The sequence below is a fragment of the Clytia hemisphaerica genome, unplaced genomic scaffold, assembly GCF_902728285.1.
Source record: "Clytia hemisphaerica strain Z4C2 unplaced genomic scaffold, Clytia hemisphaerica genome assembly, whole genome shotgun sequence".
Classification (NCBI taxonomy): domain Eukaryota; kingdom Metazoa; phylum Cnidaria; class Hydrozoa; order Leptothecata; family Clytiidae; genus Clytia; species Clytia hemisphaerica.
The window spans coordinates 304,110-326,032 of NW_027103905.1; the positions used below are offsets into that span (position 1 = coordinate 304,110).

The window sequence follows — 21,923 nt, forward strand, 5'->3', positions numbered from 1 at the left end:
TGAGACTTTCATTGGTAATTATCTGTGTTTCGTAACTATCGTTTAGGGAATTATTACTTATTGTCATTATGTTAGTATATTAATTGTTTGTCTCGTGGGAGTTCTGTATTGTTCTCGCGTGTCATAAATGTTTGTAACTTGTGTAATTGTCAGTTCAAAGTTTGATGCATTTGATGTCTTGTGATGTTATGTCGTGTTGTTGGACAGTGTTTTTACTGTAAATGCGATCTACCCAGCATTTGCGGACGGTTTATAAACGCGTTTTTCTTTCACTCGAATAACGGCTAAAATACAAAGCAAAATACAAATATTATATACAAGGTTCAGTATACAAGAAAACGTATAAGAAGTATAAGAACAAGCAAGAAATAGAACAAAAATCAACATAAAATAACGAAGTAAATACTTACAGTAAAAACACTCCATCGCATTCATCGAAGACAAAAGGAGATATTGAACAATGTTTGAACTCCCTCAAGTGAGGTATGTTGATGATCGGTTGTACAGAGAGCTCCTAGTCGCTGAAGCAAGGGTTCTTGATTACTGCTCAAAGTTGAGAAGAAGTATTAAAGATGAAAATACATCCGTAATCGAATCAGAGTGGAGAACATTAGATTGTTTACATGTCGAGCTTATCGAAATACACAAGGAATGCAATAAGTACATTGAAAGGTATAATGATTTTGATTTCGTAGCCATCGATTTGTTAATGGATCGTTTCCTGACGTTCGATTGTTTAGTTGTGGCAGCCGAAGAGCAATATAGAGATTGGGGACAGCTTGTTGAAGAAAAAGCCGACAAGACACCCGATGAAATTGTTCAATGGTCAGAAATCTTCATTACATCTGAGGAAATCGTCGACCATCGTCACGCCCATCTGTTTAATTCGTTTCCTAAAGATTCCTCCGATTGTTTAGAAGAAGTTTCCACCCTTCAGAAAGAAAAGATTTATTTTCCCTCCAGCAATGTTTTATCGTGTTCTAATGTTGCTATATCACCTTCTATCACCGACGTGTCGCTAAGCGTTTCAATTGAGTCGTCATGCGCGGATGTCGATTAATCTTCAGAATTTTTCAAAATGTCATCCAGTAAGTTCAATTCTTCATCTAACGGTGAGATTATTTCTGCTCTGGTTTTGCAATATCGTTTCAATGGAAAGGCCAAAGTCTCAGTAAAACATTTGCAGCGTCTGAAGACAAGATTCCGATTTGATCACCCTGAGTTTGATTGGTTTAGTTATAAATTTAGGACAAACAATTCATGGGACAAATTTGCTAATTGCAATCAAAGACTAATGTGGGAACGTTGGAGTTTGTGATCAAAATGAACTTCTTGTAGTTTGGTAGTCAAGGCGTGTCCCCCTTGACGGTGGGGAGTGTTACTGCCATTTTGGCAGTAGAATTGAATTATTTTGATAACTGTTTTGTGTTAATTTATTATGAGACTTTCATTGGTAATTATCTGTGTTTTGTAACTATCGTTTAGGGAATTATTATTTATTGTCATTATGTTAGTATATTAATTGTTTGTCTCGTGGGAGTTCTGTATTGTTCTCGCGTGTCATAAATGTTTGTAACTTGTGTAATTGTCAGTTCAAAGTTTGATGCATTTGATGTCTTGTGATGTTATGTCGTGTTGTTGGACAGTGTTTTTAGTGAGTATTTACTTCGTTATTTTATGTTGATTTTTGTTCTATTTCTTGCTTGTTCTTATACTTCTTATACGTTTTCTTGTATACTGAACCTTATATATAATATTTGTATTTTGCTTTGTATTTTAGCCGTTATTCGAGTGAAAGAAAAACGCGTTTATAAACCGTCCGCAAATGCTGGGTAGATCGCATTTACAAATGCATTGAACTGTTGTATGTTGTTGTGAGTGCTGTGAGGGTGAAGTGAAAGAACTTTAGTATTTTACTGTCCCTGAAATATATGGTCAGAATATACTCATCGGGGTCAGTGATATATTCCTCGCTACTGCGTTAGCAGTAACAACTTCCTTTAAAAATCTATCGCACCATACGACCACCAAGTATCATTTCTGATAGAAAGGTTTTATGACTTTTACCTCTTGATGAGTGTGAACGTTTTAAGAAGAAAAAGGTCTTATATGTCTGATATTCCGATCGCGGATTAGCGGCCGGACCACGCTCTAAAGCTCTATAGCGCGGACCATTTTTTTCAATTTCCGCGACCTTTTTTCTTTCCCACCGGAGATGATTGGTCGGCCTTTGATGTGCCACAATCGCAATTGGGGTCAACTACCCTTGTGCGTAAACCTAAAAATATTTTGTTGGACTCGCCAATCCCGGAAAACAAGGCTGGGTTACCAGGCCTCCAGCTGCAAATCATTGGCGCGGTCTTGCAAATTTCCGTAATCTAAACCTATTCCAGATGTTGAAAATTTTCTCGACTTTCAGGGCTTTAGCGTGCCGCGGATGAAAATTTCTGTAACTGGGTGCCAGGGTAAAGGGCGAGCAGATGAGGGCCGGGCGTTTGGGAGCTCCGCCTCTTCAACGCCCTTTTGACACCCCACAAGTGGCTCCGGGTTATGTTCTTCCGTCGATTACAACAACCGGAATTCTAGACTAGAGAACTTTTTATTTCTCATTATTTTTTTTCTGTTTAGCCAACACTTTTCTAGTACTACCTCAAAAAGATTATTGAGAGGTGTGAGGTTTTATGGCTACTTTCGATTTCATTCCTAGAGAGGGAGACGATAATTACAAGGTCTCAAAAGAAGGTTGTCTATTGCTCATTCCGACATCGACTATTAACCTGACTGAAATTCGAGCCGTTACTAGCAACCCTGCGGGGCCCAAGGCGCCGAGTATGCACCCGGCACAGTGACAAGGCGTTACTAGCAACCCTGACCCTACCTAACTGTTACCTAATCAATTCCAAACAACAAAACCCCCGGAAAATGTAAAATGTCGGAATGAGCAGTAGACAACCTTCTTTTGAGACCTTGTAATTATACTTTCCCTCCTAGAGACGGCGATTTGTTTACCTCGCGTCCGCCATTTATTTTCACTTCATAACTTTTGTCAACTTCTTGGACTTGGTACTGGTGTTTGATACTCTTTGCTGTTGTTTTTGTGTGAGATCAATATTATATTCTTTCCTATTTTTGTTGTACTAGTGTATATGTATAAGAGTTGATCCAGATCCAGACCCCTCTTGATTGATTCACAAGTTGCTAGCAAAATAAAAAAAATAAGGGCAATATTCATGAAAATAAAAAAAGTTTTGAGAAGACATTTTTGAGCACTTTTTTAAAAATAAATCCATGATATTTCATCATTTCAATTTGAAACCGAAGTAGCCTCCCTCCCCCATATTTAGCCTCCCACGAAAAGCAACAAAACCATTCTCTTGCCTCCTCGCTTCTTGCCATGGTTTTTGTTTTTAAATACACTTTTGTACCGTCAACTGCTCCAACTTGGGACTATCTTATGCAACATGGGACGGCCATTCCACCACCATTTCACCAAAGTCATTTGATTTGAGTTTAATGAACCGCGTATTAAAAGATACACGATTTCTCTTTTGCACCGAGTAGGTTGTAGGTAGGCTTTTAAATTGAAATATGAAAAAATCCGCAGTGGAACACGCGCGAGTGTCCGGAACGAAGAAGACCAAATTAGTGGCAAAACGATGGAGCGTTTGACGTCACTCGCGCGGCAAGTTACACACTCGCTATTGGTTGATCCCATTGGGCGGTAGGGGGCTAGGCGGCAGGCGTTCTCTAATTCTCCATTCGGCGTCCGGTCATTTTGAATAAAAACAAAAGTTAAAAAGGGCGTGCTATCAGTGAAAGTTATCGTGACATGTTATGACAGAAAGTATGATTGATAAACTTGGTGGAGTTATCAAAACAAATTTGTTGTCAAAGAGATTTAACAGTAAGTGAAAATACAGGCCAGATATCAACAAGTCCCATGTTGCGTACACTCGTCCCAATTTGGAGCAGTTGACGGTGGTAAAACCATGCATAATTATTACAATATGCATGATACAGTAATTATGCATGGCTCTATCATTGTTTTTATGGCTGGACTACATAATTATTCAACAGGACGTCCTCTTTGAAAAAAGGTCTATAGACAGCCCTCCTTTAAAGTCGACACCTGATCTGTAAAACAATCAAAACAAACCTTGAATGAAATTCTTGGTATCATTCTTATCAAACAAGTTCATCCATCAAACTAGAAGTTCAGTAAACATGCAATTCTTTCAATTAAAAAGCAGCCAAATTATAAGCAATTTTACACAACATATGAAACATGAAACGCATGCAAGCGTGCCCATCATTAAAATTTTACAACTTATTATGCTTCAAGTCACGTGAGGCGAACCCTAAAAATATATTTGTTTCCGGTCCACCGGGTAACGAAAAAAACACTCACCCGGCCGGCCGCAAAAATTTTTTTTTTGCTAAATTTCGATCCCAAAACTCGATTTTTTAAAGCACTCGTAGAAGTTAAAATGATGGTCTTCTTTATCTTAAATCTGTAGTTACTTGACACTGCTACAGGCTTCGGCATAAGAAAAATTCACGTGTGATCATCGCACGCCTAGATTTTGATTTACGGTGGTCTAGGCGTGCGATTCTTCAAATACTTAATTTTCATCGTTTATATTTTCAATAGTGTTACAATATCTCTAAGAACTGGCACTCTCTTTCATTTTGAATATTTATCTTCAATTGCTAAAGGCTCCAAACTGTGATTACGAAGTGAACTTTTTTGAGAAAAAAGTAGAGTGAGAGAAACATTTCCCCAATTTTTTAAATCCCCACTTTGTGAATGTTTCTATTTATTTTACTCACAAATCAGCATGATTCTTCTATAAAAACCAAGTTGTATATAAAAAAAAACATTCTTAAAAGTTGAGTTGCAAGCAAGAATTAACAAAAACAATGCAGGGTTTAGTTTGAGATGAATAAAATTTCATTTCTATAACAATGATCAGGATAACCCCTTCATTCCAAGTGATTTCTAGGCGTGCATTTTACAGTAGAATATAAAATATCACGTGCGATAAATCACACGCCTCAAAGACTGATTCACGAAAGTTTCCAAACAAACAAACCAACCCTAACCCTAACGATGATGTACGAAAAAAAATGCGGCCGGGTGACGACGAAATAAATTTTCACCCGGCCGGTGGACCGGAAACAAAAATTTTTTTCGGGTTCGCCTGATAAAAATAATTTTTGTGCTTAAACGTAATCGAATTGCATGGCATGGGTTGACCCGGGCGAAGGTTCATTCACTTGCCAAGTGAACCGCTGCGAGTGGGAATCGAACCTCAGTCGCCTGTGCAGCAACCAAGGTCAATGACCACTATACCACTGCTATTCAACCTTTTCTGAATAGAATGACGAAGGTTTCAGAAATATCGACCAACCAGATCTTGTAGAGTAACCTTTCAAAGTTGGTATGTACACTGGATTTTTGAAGAAATTGTGATTCTGAGATATTTCAAAATTTAAAATCTTTTTATCTTTACCGAAAAATTCCCCCCTCTTTTATTAAAAAGTAAAAAGACCATTATTCCATTGTAAGACTTTATAATAGGGATATCGAAAGAAGCGTCGCTTTAAACTTCCCTTTACAGTTTTCTTTTACAATTCGAATAAAAGGCTCAATCAATAGGGATTATACATCGATAATGTTTTTAGCATTTTTTGCAATTTAGATACACCTTTAGGTTTAGGGAGATGCATCATTCGATGGTCCGTAAAATTTTGAATCCTTTACAGCAAAAAAAAATTTTTTGATGTAAAAAAAGGATTTTCTTTAAAGGAGCCCTATCTGTAACCTTAAGGCGTGTGATAGCACACGCACGCCTCCACACACAGCTAAAATCTCTGAGGGGTGTGATCAATCACATGCCATAAATCCAAATTTTACTACTAAAGTTGTACACAGCACTCCTTATCACACGCCTAAATTCCAAAAAATTAAGTTTTGGGAGTGTGATTGACCATACGCCTGTATTTTTCAAATGACAAAGCCTGCTAACCCCTATTTTCCCTGGAATCATAGATCCCCAGTTTTATCAGTGCACAGCTTTGCTGAGCAAATGCCCTTTCAGACATATTAGAAACTCAATCTAAATTTACAAAAACAGCCCCATGTCAAAGTGCTTAAAATATCCCTGATTCTAGAAATAATTTAATCTTAGATAAGAAATAGATATTTCAAATTTTTTTTTAAATCAAAAATTAAAATATACTAAAAAAGTCGGTTTCACGCTTACGCAATCATCAGGTAAATGGATAAAAATCTATGAACAAACTTTTTTTAAACATGAATGCCTAAGGGAATATCTACAGAGATTCTAAAAAGGGTAATAGAATCGATTAATGCAATAAAATCTAAATAATGTTTTACATGAGACACAGACAGACTCCGGACTAATTAATAATTTCAGATTGGTTGAAATATATTTCTTCAGGCAAACCAACAAGCTAGGAAAAAATGGATGTGAAAGTACAGAATCCAGTATCTTTAGCGCAAGACTTCATAAAAAAGGAAAATGGCTCCACTTCAGTGTAAGTTTTCTTTTGCAGTTTTCCTTTCTAATTACTTTGATGAGATGAAATGGATTAAATTCAACAATTTTTCTTGTTTTTGTTCTAAATTGTGATGCTAGAGAATCATGATTTTTAAAGTATTTTTAACAGGTGTATAGTTTGATATTATCATACGTGATACAATTTCACTATAAACATACTTTCACAACTAATTGCTTTCAATAAACTTTGCTTTGGCTTTTGTAGATACAAAGAAATTTCATCATTAATCAAGTCAGTTCTAGATGAACGCCCATTGACCAGTACTGGTTTGTAGTTTTCATATTCTTAGCTGTTCCTCATTTTCTCTGCAAAATTGTTATAGGCATGTTTCATCCCTTTTAATGCATTTTTGGGACCCTACAAAGTAGAATTTTGGTTATATGATTAATTTCAGTTCGAAAATTTACAGAAGAAGTAGCATCAATAAAAGACGCCCATACAAAATGTTGCCCTGTTTTGCTCCTTAGGTCGACAGTACTATATCAGGTTCTCAAACTGCAAAGCAATTTTAGTTTAAGAAAAAAAAATTAGCATGTCATAAATGAGATTTAGACTCTATTTTGGTCTTTGCTAAAAATTCAGTGCATGATATTTCGTTTGATCAAATTTTCTTTCTGTTTTTCTTAGATTTAGTTGAAAATATTTTGAGCAATAAAAGCTTGACAGAAGAAAAAGAGGTAAGGAGAGATTATTATTATAACCCTTATTATTGCTGTAAAATTGTTCTGATCCCTTATTGTTTATTCCTTTGACTCTAATATGAACCTTTTTTCACCTTTTTAGAAGTCGAACGATTATCTGCCAATCAGCACTTTACCAGACTCACAAATCAAACTTTTCGAAGTATGTCATCTTATGTTATCCGTATAAATCTAGAAAGGATTCAAAGTCCCTTAGAGCTATTTGCTTGAGAGTAATTGTAAAAAAAAAAATCTAATAATTTTTGACTTGAGAAACAATCAATATTTATGGCTGTCGATTATTTCACTCACCTGGCATGTTGATAAAAATTCCTTTCAAGGATAGCAAATGAGATAATTTAAAGTTTATAATTTACAAAATTATGAAAAATCGCTCTCCTTTTTTTGGAGATGAAACCAATAAGGAGGTTATGTGGTGTTAATTTTGTGTGTTGCCAACAAACACTCATAATTTTTTACCATTATTCACCCACAGAAAACAGACAGCGAAGACACATTTGGAGAAAACGTAGCTGGAGGGCCTGACACTGAGGAAGAGTTTGAAGCCCCTCTTCCAAATTGCACACAATTAGACTTCTATTTCGAACAAGCTGGTATTGGTTTGGGTCGTGAAGAGAATTATCGCATATTTCTCGCACTTAAACAGTTAATCTTCACCCAACAACTTGGAACTATAAGGTTCTGGGGTTAGCTATTTTCTTTTGTTTCGATATATCCCTACATCGGTTTAAGATTTTTTCCATGTATCCTGAAAAGAAGTTTAACCCAGATATGTCATAAACACAACCTTGTATGGATACAATCGTTCAAAGATATTTTGAATTTTTCGACAACCTAATTAATTTGAATTATTGAAAACTTTACAAGAGCAAAAGTGTTCCTGCTACTCATCCTTCACCACACATTGTTTTTAAATTTCAGACAAAATCGATCTTCTTCAATCTTATTTTAAAGAGCATATAATTGTTAACTTAGGAAGTTTTCATAAGAAGAGCTGTATGTATAAGTTTGGTGGGATTTTGAGTTTATTTTACATCTAGGGAAGATCTTTGGACTTGAAAAGAATTACATTATCGCAGAAGGAGAATTTCGTGAAGGAGAAGGAGAAGAAGACGAAAATGAAGAGGAGGAGGAAGAAGCTCAGGTATCAATTTCTTTTTATACAAAAAGTCCTGTGAATAACATTGGTTTATATATTTTAGATAATTTTTCAGAGAAATACAATCAATTTTTATTTTTGTTAATCAATTGTTTTGACAATTTTCCTTGGGAAATACAAGGGATTATTGATTTAACAATTTCCTTGGGAAATACAATCAATCTTTTATGATAATTTTCCTGGAAAATACAATCAATGCTTCGACAATTTCCATGGGAAATACAAGAGATTATTGATTTGACAATTTTCCTAAATTCTTCTCCTGCCTCCTGATCGAACTTTTTGCTTTCCCATTTTAGTATAGAGAATTCATCGCCGGATCCTTCTTTGCAACTCTGAACAAGAAAGGAAAATTTTGAAGAGTCTCATTTTTCATTGTTGATGGTTTTTTTCGTGTTGTTTTATTTCGGTTTCACCTAACGTTTGTTACATTTACAATTCACGTGTAAACACGTTTAGATAAAATGCTCTTATTACTGGATGTCAGAATTGTTTTTAAGTTTGACGAGCTCTTGAACTCAGTCTTGAAAAAAATGTTTTGGATAGTTTTTCCTGAGTTTCGGACTCAGCCCTTATACCCACGGAAGTGTTAGGATTTACTCCTTTCATTGGTATCTCCTACTGTTTCTTTCTTCGCTTTGGAAAAACGGAGAATCTCTGACAGTTGATCTTGATTATTTAATGTTTTTGGATTGTGACCTGATTACAGTTTAAGTTACAAGAGATTGATGTTAAGGTGATTTTCACTGGAATATTAGAATTTGTTTCATTTAAAAAGTTTCTTTGGGAGATACAGGAGAATTTTCCTTAGGTAACACACATGTTTCAGGTAATTTTGTTGCGAAGTAAAAGATAATTCTTTGAATTAATCATGTAGATTATTTAATAACTAACCTAATTAAACGAATCTGATCGGTCGAGAGAGATTTAAAGGAGTCATCATCATCATTGCTCGACCGCAGTCGAGACAATGGATTCCACTCGCTGGCGCCAGGAGTCGCGGTTGCGCATAGCAGTGCCCAGGTCGCTAAGATCAAGGCCTGTATCCCTGCTCACCACATCCGGAAAGGTAAGTTTTCTCGATCTCTGAGCCACACGTTTAGGTTTCCAAAGCAATAGGGAGGAAATAACCTCAGATGAGGCACGGAAACAATGACCAGCAAATTGAACGCGCTTGGCTTTAAGGAGGAGAGAGATTGGTTTCAAGGAACCGTATATGGTACGTTTTGTTGGATGGTCACGCCAAGAGAGATTTTTAACCCTTCTCAGAAGTCTGGTATAGGTACCGTCTAGTTGCTTTTCAAACTTTTTGGTAAGGGACCAGGTTTCTGAACCATACATAAGAATTCGCTCAATAGTTGACTTGAAAATTTTAACTTTGAGACTAGAGTCGATGAAGGAAGATGACCAAATACTATGCAGCTTATTGCATGCACTCCAAGCTAAACCTTTGCGAATTTTAAAGTCTTTTTCAGAAGAAGAGATGTAAGAACCGAGATATTTGTAGTCTTCTACCTTTCGTAGGTTTGTACCAGATATTGTTTTAATATTGTCTGATGATGCGTTAACATTAAGAGTCAAATATTCGGTTTTGGACTCATTGAGGTATAGGCCTGTACAGTTTGCAGCAGATTCAAGAGCAATTAGAAGATTTTGTGCATCCTCTAGGGTAGAGCTGATAAGTGCTATGTCGTCAGCAAAGTCTGTATCTGTTAAATGAACGGCAGGATTACGTGGACCAAGCCTACGTTGAAGAAGAAAACCGCAGCTAGATATTTTATCAACAGAAACGCGCATAAGGTAATCGACAACTAGAATAAAGAGAAATGGTGCAAGGGTATCACCCTGGAGAATACCAGCTAAAATAGAAAAGCTTGAAGTCTCACCATCAGGTGTTTGTACTGAAGATTTTGTATTAGTGTACAGAAGTTTTATGGCATCAATGATCTTTTGAGGGATACCGTAAAGAGAGAGAATATCAAACATTAAGTCGCGATCAACCGAATCAAAGGCTTTCTTGAAATCAACAAAAATCAAAATTGCTTCAAGATTGAAGTTTCTAGCTTCCTCTAAGATTCGTCGAAGAGCAAGAACTTGGCTTAAAGTAGAACGACCACTTCGAAAACCGTTTTGATTTTTACGAAGAATGGGTTCAACATGAAGCCGTATTCTATTTAGAAGAAGCTTATTATAGATTTTTGCTGCGATTGGAAGAAGAGAGATACCACGATAGTTTGTGGCAAGACTAAGGTCTCCCTTTTTTGGTACTGGAACGATGGTCGATTTTAACCAGTGTGTTGTACAAACTTTGTCTTCAAACGCGAGGTTGCATAGCTTTAAAAGGATATCATGAAAATTTCTGTCCTTCCAGATAATAGGTGGTATGTTATCTGGACCGAGGGCCTTGCATGATTTTGTTGTGGAAAGGACCTTTGTCAACTCTTCCATGGAAAAAGAAAAAGTAGATATATCTAGAGGGGGAGAAATTTGCTCTCGTGGAAGAAAGTTATTTGTTGCTAACACCGGTTTTTTACCTAAAAGATTTTTAAAATGCTGTAACCAATTATCTAAGCGTTTTTATCCGAGCCACCTTTCAGCTGGATGGACGGTTTTGAGTTCTTGCCACTTAGTTGTTGTACTACTTTCCAAGCATCGCGATGAGAATTTTTGGAAAATTGCTCAGACATGTCCTTCAGCTGAGTATCAATTTACATCATTTAAAGGAGTACATTTAATCCTTAGTTGTATTGTCCAAGAGCACAGTATTACAACCGTATTACAAGTACTCCAAAATGTGCAATCACTAGTACTGATATAAATTTTAAAGATTAAATAAAACTAATTAAACATTTAATCACCTGTTCATAAACTTAAATTTATTAAACTTAGGTTGCGCAATCACCAGATAACTTCTTAATCAAAGCTCTTTTAAACATCATTAAACCACACCCTTATAATGTCAACAAGTTGAAGGATGACGTCATCTACGAAACAGGTCATAATGACGTCATAAAAGGATGCAGAAAGCAGGTAATGTTTCAACGCGTAAAATCGGAATAATTGTTATGAGTTAACTTGTAAACTTTAAATTTTAGAAGCATAATCGTTATAAATTATTACCTTATTACTGAAACAACAATTGATCTTAATGAGCTTTTTTGCAAAACTAACATTTAAATTAGATTAACTAAACCACCCATAATAACTAATAAACTTATCATCATCGCGTGTTAACTTTTTCCAGCGGTGTACCAAATGTGGATTACGTAAACAAGACCGTCTACATACTCCAAACATATTGACACTGGTAAGACTCGTGAATAAATAAATGATAAACACTTCAAATCTTAAACCATTATGATAATCATAAACCTATAATCTTTAGAATTAGTAAATTATTTTTTTACCGGTTTGATAGGGTAAGGTAAGTTGCATAGCTCGAATCACCCCAAAATTTCACCAGATAAGGGGGATGCGAGAGTTTGAGTGTGTTTTTGATACGCAATCAAATGACTCAAAACTTTAAAAACCCTTATTGGGTGACATTTTTCAAGGTTTTGGGAGATACTAAAAAGAGGGGATAAACCCCTCCCCCCGCACTATGATTTATAAAAAAAGCGTTAAGTGTCTTTTCTGAGGAAAGTTCCAATTAATGCAATCAGGCTAGACAAGTTCAAATAAAACTATTTAGTGAAATTTTCTAAGAAATAAGTATTTGGTTGTGAAAAAATCGATTTAAAATCTGCTATATGCATGAAAAAAAGGTGAGAAGGTGATATGTGCCAAATTTCATACCTCTTTTTATTTGAAATTCTTTCTTAGGAAGAGGAACCTTCGAAAGACGACCTTACTGATAATGAAAATGGTCAGTTCTTCTCCTCTGTTCTCAAGATTTAACTTAAGTTTTCAATCATGATATTTTCTGTTCAAAGAAATTTAGGCCAAGCCTTCACACTGCTTTTCAACTAACATGGCTAGCACAACTTTACAATGACTTTTTGATTCTTTATGAAGTTTTCGTTGTCTTATGGATAATTTTGTGATGATTTGCCAAAGCAAATGTTTACTGACCACAAATGAAAATTTATAATCAAAAATCTTCCAATCTCTCAACAGACGAGCCTCTCGAAGACGCCAACATTCCCAAATCAACATGGAAACCCCCTCCAGAGGTTCCAAAAGAAGAGTTTCGAAGTGGCGTTAACAAAAAGGTCTACTTCGTCTGCAATGAAGGTCAGTCCGGTGCTCTATACTTTAAAGGACATTATTCAACGTATCTCTCACCATTTGCTTACACTGCATCTTCAAACAAATCAGAAAACAACTTTCTCCTCTTTGGCCCCACTCGAGCACAAATTTTGAGAAATTATTTTGTTAATTCTGCTCTGGCGATACAGAGGCGAACACTCGTTTCTCTATCATAAAAAAAAGAAATATCTTTAAAACAAAACCAGGATACTTTTAGGGTTGATAATTCCAAAACTGAAAATTTAAGATTTATGTATGCCACTAAAATGTTACCGCCCTTGCAAAAATTCTACTTCAATATTTTGATACTTTTCAGTGGTTTTCTTTGTATATAACTAGATATTGTATACAACAAAAAGCTATAAAAAAAATTCAACCGACTTCTATTTGTTTCTCTCCTACTTCAGTGGGCGAAGAATGGACAAAGCTACCTCAACTCACGCCCAAAGAAATCAACGCCGCCCGCTCCATCACTAAATTTTTCACTGGAAGACTCGACGCAAAGGTAATCTTAAGCATTTAAAAATATTCATTTTTCACCTAATCGAAATAAATCTGCTCTCAAAAGTCTTTTTCTTACAAGACTGATAAAGACACCTGAAATTATTTACCATGACCTAATGTTTCAGAATTCGGATAAAGTTCATGTATTCTGAACTGGTATGTGAGTCAGAAAATATCGATAAAAACGTTGTTTATATTATATACGATAATTACAAATACTTCGGGAAGTGGTCTTACATCGAATCTGTAAAGGTTGAGTATAAAGATGGATGGAAGGCAGGTATGGTAAGTTGAAGAGGAAAAGTTGGTTTGTAGGGTTTTTTTTGGGAGGATAGGCTTAATGTAGATTGAGGAGCGTTGGGGTTGTCAGATAGATAAGTTTTTGGATGCTCAAGGGAGGAGGAGTGATGGTGAGTGGTTATGGCCTAAGGTTTAACGAAAGAGAAAGATAAAGATGAGTAAGATATTTAGATAAAACCCCGTGTAAAATCCTCATTTTCATTTCAAAGAAGAGAGAATTTCAAATCTTTACGATGAGAAGAAGTATAGTACGTGAGCCTGCCTGAAAAAATCTCTCATGGGAAACCCGCAAACTAAATCTATGGAGACTTTTTGTTGTTTTAGGTCTTCTCCATGGCTTAGGCTGGTAGGTCAACTTTCTGACCATAAAAATAATTTCACAAAGCTTTACTCGCGTACTATATTTATTTTCTGTGAAACTTGAAAAACTTTGCTCTTTCAAATGGAAGCTACAAATTCTACTTTCTACTCGGGGTTTTCACGAATCCCTTGGAATGGTCATATGTCTATAAAGAAAAACTAAGAGAGATTGAAAAGAATGGGGTTTACAAAATATTTATTGCGAAGATGGTGCTTTGTTTATCTCATTATCCACTGCAGCTTAAAATGTCCTCTTGTTCTTCAATCCTTACGTAGTTCCTGGCATTGAAACTTCCGAAGAACGTCTTCCACTTTATGTTCACGTGAACAACAAGGTTCAGTTCAGTTCTTTTCAGTGAAAATTTAGGGGAAATGCTTTCGAATGACTCCGTCTTGTTTGGTATTGTTATCATATTGGAGAGTTTGGAAAAAAGATTTTGATTTTGAGAGTTCAGCTTCATAGCTATGTCGCAAGTCTCGTTTTTGGATGACCAAGTTTGCGATAACGGCATCTACGCGATCGTTGTCCTTTATTTTTTCTTATTTTTATTTAGGTTGAGACATACCCACCATTCGAAGGAACTGAAGCGAACTTTCTTCGTGCGCAAATCGCACGTATTTCAGCGGGTACGCAGGTTAGTCCTGCGGGATATTATGCTTTCGATGATGAAGATGAAGACGAGGAAGACGAAGAAGGTAAGAGAATGAATGATGAATGAATGAATGAATGAATGAAATTTTACTTTTGGTCCAAATCTAATTGAAGAACAAGCTTAATGAACCTTATAAAGGTTCTGAATGTTGGGGATCGGCTGATACCACCCACCGCCCTCTGAATGTTGGGGATACCACGCACCGCCCTGTGACAGATAACAAATTATTCTGACTATTTCCGATAACTTCTATATAACTACCATTGATATGCCAAACTCTTCTTTCTCAGGTCGCACTTCATACATGATTAACCAAGATTTCGAAGGCGTTTCATTGAAGGAGCTGAGTGATCCAGGGATGATTGCTTGGGTCCACCACACACAACACATCTTACCACAAGGAAGATGCTCCTGGTTTGATATCAATCAGGTAACAGGATAAGATTTTTAGAGGGTTTTAACCAACCTTTAAATCGTTTTATTTAAAGATTCTGTACTTTATCTAAGCTATTATTTGTTAGAAAAGAAAACTTCATTAGCGGTATTCTGAGATTCTGTTTTTATCATTAAGTTTTGCTTTAAGATAAGAACTTGCATATTTTTTGCTGTCGCCCTAAATAGAGGCCAACGTTGCTTGTATATCGTTACTAAATTCGGTTCCATGAAATTGACCGTCCCTACTTTTTTAAGCATTGCTTGCGAGTGAACAGAGATGTAATGAAAAGTAATACCTCGTTGGAAAGATAATTTTGAGCACCTTGGTATTGGTATTTCCTGAAAATTCGAAATTGAAGATAAAAAAATTGAAGATTTTATGTTATTTCATTTTATAGCAATATCTTCCCCTCTCAAGAGGAATATTTGAAAAAGCACAGCTTGCCAATTTTTTCCTGGAACAGGCTTTATATCAATTTTTTTTGTTACCATAGAAACCGGAGGACGATTTCGATGTGGAATCATTTGACGACGATGAAGACCTTGATAATGAAGATAAACCTGAAACTGGACCATCTCTTTTGTCATCCACTGTTGACGATGAAGGTACAGCTAACTCTCTATTTCGAACCTCTATAATTCGAACTTTTCTGTAGTTCGATTTAAACCATTGGTCCCGTCTGCTTGAAAGTAGTTTAAAATAAACCAGCCGAGGCTGGAAGGTCAGCCAATAGAGCTTAGCTAGATAGCTTTAATAAGTGGGTTAACAGATGTAAGAGATACACTGAAACAGAGTAGACTAAATATGTTGAATAATGTACAAAATGTGAAACATTTGATAACTTGATTTAAAATTATGTAAAACAAGCCTGAGAGCTCCTCCAACCCCCCCCCCCCCCCCCCCACGAGAAGCTCAAAGTATACTTCTCTTTAGCATTGTCCATATAGTACGTACGCAAAGATTTTCCAAATATTAGACACCCCCTCCCCCCTTGTACGCAGAGAACAATAGAAATGACTTTGTTTAAACAATAGATGTACGCTTTTGCTGAACCCGCTCCCGGGGGGGGGGGTACTACCCTTGTCGACCGACGGGGGTGCTCCGCCGAGGTTCGAAAAATGGACCCTACGTGGGACTCGAAATTTGCGAAAAAAGTGACCCTGAATGGGACTGAAATTCCAAAATTTTCTACTTTTTCCCCAAATTCTCCAAAAATAGGCACCCTACGAGGGACTGATTTTTCTATTTTCGTGTTTTGGCGACCCTACCAGGGACTCGTGGAGGTTAAAAAAGGTACCCTGACCAGCGGAGCATCCCCGTAACCCATTTTACCCTAGTACCCCCCCCCCGGGACCCCCTCTCCCCCTTCACTGTGTACGTACTATATGGATGGCCAGTCTGGGTAAATAAATTTTGTCGTCAAGTTACACAACATGCACACAACCATCTTGAAGACTTTGCTGGTCGCAAATGATAATCGAAAGCAAAACTTAAAATTCACAACTATGCGGGGAAGCTCATTTTCCCCCGTTTTGCTTTAAACTCGCTTTTGATTGGTCTATGAATTTGGGCGATTGATTTACCGCCTTGGCGGAATATAAAACACACAACCATAATAAATAAATTCAACAGGGCAGCGGTGTTGTGTGTAGCAATTAATTTCAACTGGGAGTCCTCTCTTCTGTGCCAAGCACTGGCAGTGTTTTTTAAACTTTAAAACAATGTTAAATGAAGACCAGATTGATCTGTTTGTTATGGCTGTGCAAGTTGTGACGAGAGTGTGCACAGCATGTTGTGTAACTTGACGGCAGCCCGCTTTCGGCAAGTCTGATAAGAGATATCTATAAACTGTTATCGCCATTCATTCCATTCCATCATTCAGTCAAAATGTGCGCCAAGGTTAGAAAAGGTTAGAAAAACACAATCTGCATCCGGAACTGCGTGAAAAATAGTTTGATCAATTTCAATAAGAACTGTATATATTAATACTAATATAAATGATCAAATTCCAAAGACCATTTGTCATAATCTTGCAAGTCCAATAATAGGAGATGTGATGTCATCATTTGGTTCCCGTCATCTGATTTACGGTTACGAGCTGGAGAGTCGGAAAGCTTTTCCGCTGCTTTGGCTGGATTTCCACTGTCGACCTCTGCACGCTCTGTGTTTAAAAGTTTTCAAATCGAAGTAGAGAGCCGCATGCTAATGGAGAGTAAACCGAAAACACCAATTTATCCACGGTTTCTCAATTTTAAATTTGGATCAGTCCACACGAACTCCCTTTCAACAAGATGTATAGCTGCTTCTTAACAGAAAAATAATTTCGACTGACCGAACGACTCCCACTTTTTAAAGTAGAAATGACGGGAACCAAACAGTTTTTTGCGATTCGCCTTTATCACAAACACGTCCAAGTCCAAAAAAGCACGATTCCATCCAGTCTTTATATCAAATTTATACAGTAGCTGTACTTTTGTAAACTTTATCAAATCCCAATAACATTATAACACCATCAATTCCCCTAGAGGCAAACAAGAAAAATATGTTTTTATTGCAAAAACTATTAAAAAGCAGCATAATAAAAAGTATATATCAGAAAATTCAACATAAACAAAACTTGAGCAAACGGCTTTAAACCTTCAAAGGATATAGAAAAAGAATCCCCTTGATGAAATCATTTGTTTGATTTGCCGAGTTAAAAAAATAAATGACAGAAATTGAAGCTTGCAACAGATTTACACTGGAAATACTTTGGTACAACACTGACTTATCACATCTGACTATCACTTGATGCTTGAGCCGCCATCTTGAAACTACATTATGATCTGTAAAAACAACGCACGCTAAAAGTACCCAAAAAGTTAACCCGATCGGAAGAAAGTTTAGAAATCAAAGTGAGATCGGAAAATCGGATTTTTTTTTTGCCGTCTTATGGAAGAAGAAGAACCGAATTTTACCTATTTGAATGCTCAGCTTAGGCTGACCAATGATCTCAATGATTCGAATACTTCTCTAATCCAACCTTGAAGATCTAATAAGAATAAGACAACTGTATTCGTATTCTCTTATTTGATCACATTTTATCACCGAGTCCTTGAGAGTTTTCTATTTGTTTTTTAATTACTTGTTTCCTTAACATCTTTATCAAACAATACATATGGTTCCTCCACACTTCATCAATCCCCTTTATTTGACACCCATTCTTTATGTATATTGATATAGCTTCTCTCCTCCAATCGAGAATGGAATTACAAATCGCAATAGTATGGGGAAATTAGAAATTAACTTCGCATTAATTGAGGCATGGAGAGTTGGTCTACATAAAAGACTACTTAGGAATATACATTCACCGAGTTAAAGTGCAAAGAAATATGACTGACGGACTGGTCATATTATAACAACTTTTTACATTGGAAATGAGCTCGGATCCAAAACTTGATCGCCGAATTTATATTTAAGTAAATAAAAAGTAATAAAATTGATTTGATTTCCAGCTATCGGTGCGGACATGCCAGCATGGAGCGTTTCTTTATCATCTCGTGTTTTACCGGAATATTCGGTCGCTGTCGCCAAGTCTAACAGGTGGCCGGGTGCTTATGCTTTCGCCACTCCAAGGTATGGTTTTATTCAGTGATAAAATCTTTTATAACAAGCACGCTCTTTTAAGATACTTTAGGCGTACAAACTTTCGCGAGCAGAAACTTTCGCGAGGACGAAAAATCGCGAAATTCACGACATTTACTTTCGCGAATTTAACGGAAAAATATTTTTCGCTAGCATATACTTTCGCGAATCAAGACGTAAAATTGAGAATTTTCACATGAAAAAATGGCTTAGAGGTTCAAATACTTCTTGGATTGGCTTGAAATATTTGTCTTTTGACTTATTAGTATTTTAGCAGGCTAAAAAGTGCCATAAAAGTTACATTTTATTCAAAGTTTGAAGTTTAACAGATTTTCTATTTGTCAAGAGTTTTTCGCGAGCATAAACTTTCGCGAATGGCCCTTCCTAGAATTTTTAAAGACATTTACTTTCGCGAAAAGGGCCAAAATTCGCGAAAATCGCGAAAGTTTCTGCTCGCGAAAGTTTCTACGCCTAAAGTATATCGTTTGTTAACTGTTTGCAAGGGCATTGTTGAGTGAAACCAATGAGCTTAGCTACAACCAACCGTGAATTTAATTGTTCATATCAAGTTTACTTTTAACCTTTACCACGCCTTCTCTTTGGGAACTTCACCCCGTGCACGCCTTGTCTTTTTGGGAAAAATGACAGTTTTACGCTTTCCGTCATAACTTTTGATCTACTAATCCGATTCAAAAAAATAAGCCCATTCTGGAAAGCCCAACTATCCTGCTTTCTAAAAATGTTAAAATAAAGGATTTTCCTCTATCAATGGTGACACAGTAGTTTTCTGCCTTAGAGTTGAAAAAAATTCAAAACGCAATTTGTCATATTTTTCAAAATTTTAAGTTCCGGTTAAAAAAAAAGTGGGGAGAACATTTGCGATACCATAATTTTCTGGCTCATTGTTTCCACCATTATAACTACAACTGCTAGCCAAAAAATCACAATCATACCTTTACTAGAAAAGGCAGAATTCATTTTTAGAAAACCTTGGTTTTCGAGAAAATTTCCACGTAAATCAGAGGCACGTAAGGCAGAGGCCCCTTGAGGTAATTTTTATGGGAAATATCACTAAAAACAGCTAAAAATGACTTTCCTATCATCAACCAGCATGAAAGCAATAGAAATAACATAGTATATACACTTTGAAACTCTTTGCAGCCTTATCAGAAGCCTTAACTTGGGTTTCGGTGACGGTCGATGACGGCCGACAAGCCTCCAGTCCTCACCCTTAATGTACCGTCATACTAAAGAATAAGGAGGCAGAAACTTACCTCAAACACTGACTAAACTACAAACAAGCAATACATAACATTTCCAACCAATAAAACAAACCATTTTCCACTAAATAAACATAAAAAGTTAGTTACAGCAGTCAATGAGCTCATAATTTCCAAAATAATATTTTGCCTGATTTTCCAGTTTGTTTTGACAGTTAAAATCGAAAGTAGGTGGTTTCAAACTATTGAAAATAGTTTGTTTACATTTTCTCTCCGTCATATAAGACATTTCCCGGGATTTAAAGGCGTCTTTAAGGCGGTAGGGCGGCTTTTCTTAACACCCCATGAAAAACGTATATTTACGGCCTCGGCTATATATTAGAACGTAAATTTACGGCCTCGGCGTGGTAAAGGTTAAGAGAAGTATTAGAATTCATGTCAAATATAATTTAACTCTATTTATACCAAGTGGTTAAAAAAAATTTATATTACCAGAGGGCTCTTCACCACCTCCGTAACTTTTGATCTACCCTAAATGTTCTTTTTGTACCGATTTGGAACTTTTGATCTACCCTAAATGTTCTTTTTGTACCGATTTGGAACTTTTGATCTACCCTAGATGTTTTTTTTTGTACCGATTTGGAACTTTTGATCTACCCTAGATGTTTTTTTTGTACCGATTTGGGGTGAATGATCCCTACCAGGATATGAACTCATAAAAATAATCTAAATGTCCTAAAAACATTTCACAAGTTCTAAGCTTATTGCCAGGGTGGTGTAAACCCTTTGGAGAAAATAAGATGGGGGGGGTCTAAATCATTGTCCTCAGTCTAAATTATCAGTCTCTTGTATTTCAAATTGTGGAATATTTATCTTTTTCCAAACCTTTCCAAACATTTCAGAAAATTCGAGAACGTGTACATTGGTTGGGGTAACAAATACACGGGCCGTTGCTTTAACCCTGTTCAAGCACCGATCGCTTTTGAGGAGTACCCCGACAACAATGACGTCATCGAGCAGAACGATCCGACAGTTGAAGAAGAGAAGGCTTTGGAGGAGAGAGAAAGAGAATTGAGGGCCGTCGAAGAAATGAATGATGAAGATGAGGAAGACGACGAAGATGACGAATGATGACGTCATCTAATGTGTGATGACGTCATTTGATGTACGATGACAAAACTCCTAAAATTCTTTTTTGTATCATTGTGTGCTCTTTGAAGTCGTCTTCAACATACATGATGTTATATGAACATCAATCATCAGCTGTTTTGTATTATCTCAACAGTATTATGACGTCATAATATTTGGTAGCGTTTTTGAGCATTTCCACTGATTCTTCCTTGGGTTCACTGTGTCTATTTGCACTATATATCATCTTTTGATGGTCATCTTTTCAAGCCAATTTGTTATCTATCAGCTCTCCAATGGTAGTTACATGGCATCACATTCTGTAGCACGAGCCACTTTTTTAGTGACAAATGTTTTCCTTATCATCAGAACCTCTCCACTTGGTGTTCTTTTTTTTTGTAATATAACAAATGATTGGACATGTTGTACATATCAAAACTTTTTTAATCAAATCATATATAATATGTTATTCGTAACTTAAGGTGAAGAATATTATAAAAATATTAATATATCATCAAATTCTTCTCGAAAACCATAAGGCACCGAGCAGGTCAACTCTTGAGTTTAGTCTTGTTTGATTAAAAAGAGAAGACATTTTTGACATTGCATTGTGAACTTAGAAAGGATCTATTTGAAAACTCATCCAATACCTATTATAGCATTTTTAATTGACTCACATGGCGTCTCAAGGACATTAAATTAGCGAACAACATCAGTAACTACAGTGCCGTAGCAAATGGGGGGGGGGCAAGGGGGGGCTATGCCCCCCAATAATTTTTTCAAAAATGGTTATTTTGCAAAATACAAAGTTTTTCTTGTTTTTTCTTGAAAGCATTTTGTTTTGAGTGCATTTTCAAGCAATCTAGAGCTTAAATTTTCAAAATTTCCCCCCTCAGGCCAAACCATGCTTGGCCCTCGCGGTGTCACTAAACTTCAGCCCCCCCCCCCAATAAGAAAATGCTTCCTACGGCACTGAACTATGAGTCTATCTTTGATTTCCCTGGA

At 36.4% G+C, this 21,923-nt stretch overlaps 1 protein-coding gene across 1 annotated transcript; it reads left to right on the forward strand.

Annotated features, from left to right (window-relative positions):
• Positions 1-6,427: 6,427 nt before the first annotated feature.
• Positions 6,428-21,421, forward strand: LOC136808985 (radial spoke head protein 4 homolog A-like). The gene is made up of 14 exons (XM_067065559.1): positions 6,428-6,561; positions 6,790-6,851; positions 7,213-7,262; positions 7,369-7,428; positions 7,762-7,972; positions 8,327-8,430; positions 12,268-12,310; positions 12,562-12,678; positions 13,101-13,198; positions 14,412-14,553; positions 14,801-14,940; positions 15,440-15,551; positions 18,441-18,561; positions 20,693-21,421. The coding sequence occupies exons 1-14, from the start codon at positions 6,488-6,490 to the stop codon at positions 20,919-20,921; spliced, it is 1,563 nt and encodes a 520-aa protein (XP_066921660.1). The 5' UTR covers positions 6,428-6,487; the 3' UTR covers positions 20,922-21,421.
• Positions 21,422-21,923: the final 502 nt, after the last annotated feature.

Bases quoted from the DNA above. Each gene is read 5' to 3' on its own strand.
- LOC136808985 (XM_067065559.1), top strand. From the start codon at position 6,488: ATGGATGTGAAAGTACAGAATCCAGTATCTTTAGCGCAAGACTTCATA. The intron at 6,562-6,789 runs GTAAGTTTTCTT...TGGCTTTTGTAG, and splicing joins GAAAATGGCTCCACTTCAGT to ATACAAAGAAATTTCATCAT. The intron at 15,552-18,440 runs GTACAGCTAACT...TTTGATTTCCAG, and splicing joins ATCCACTGTTGACGATGAAG to CTATCGGTGCGGACATGCCA.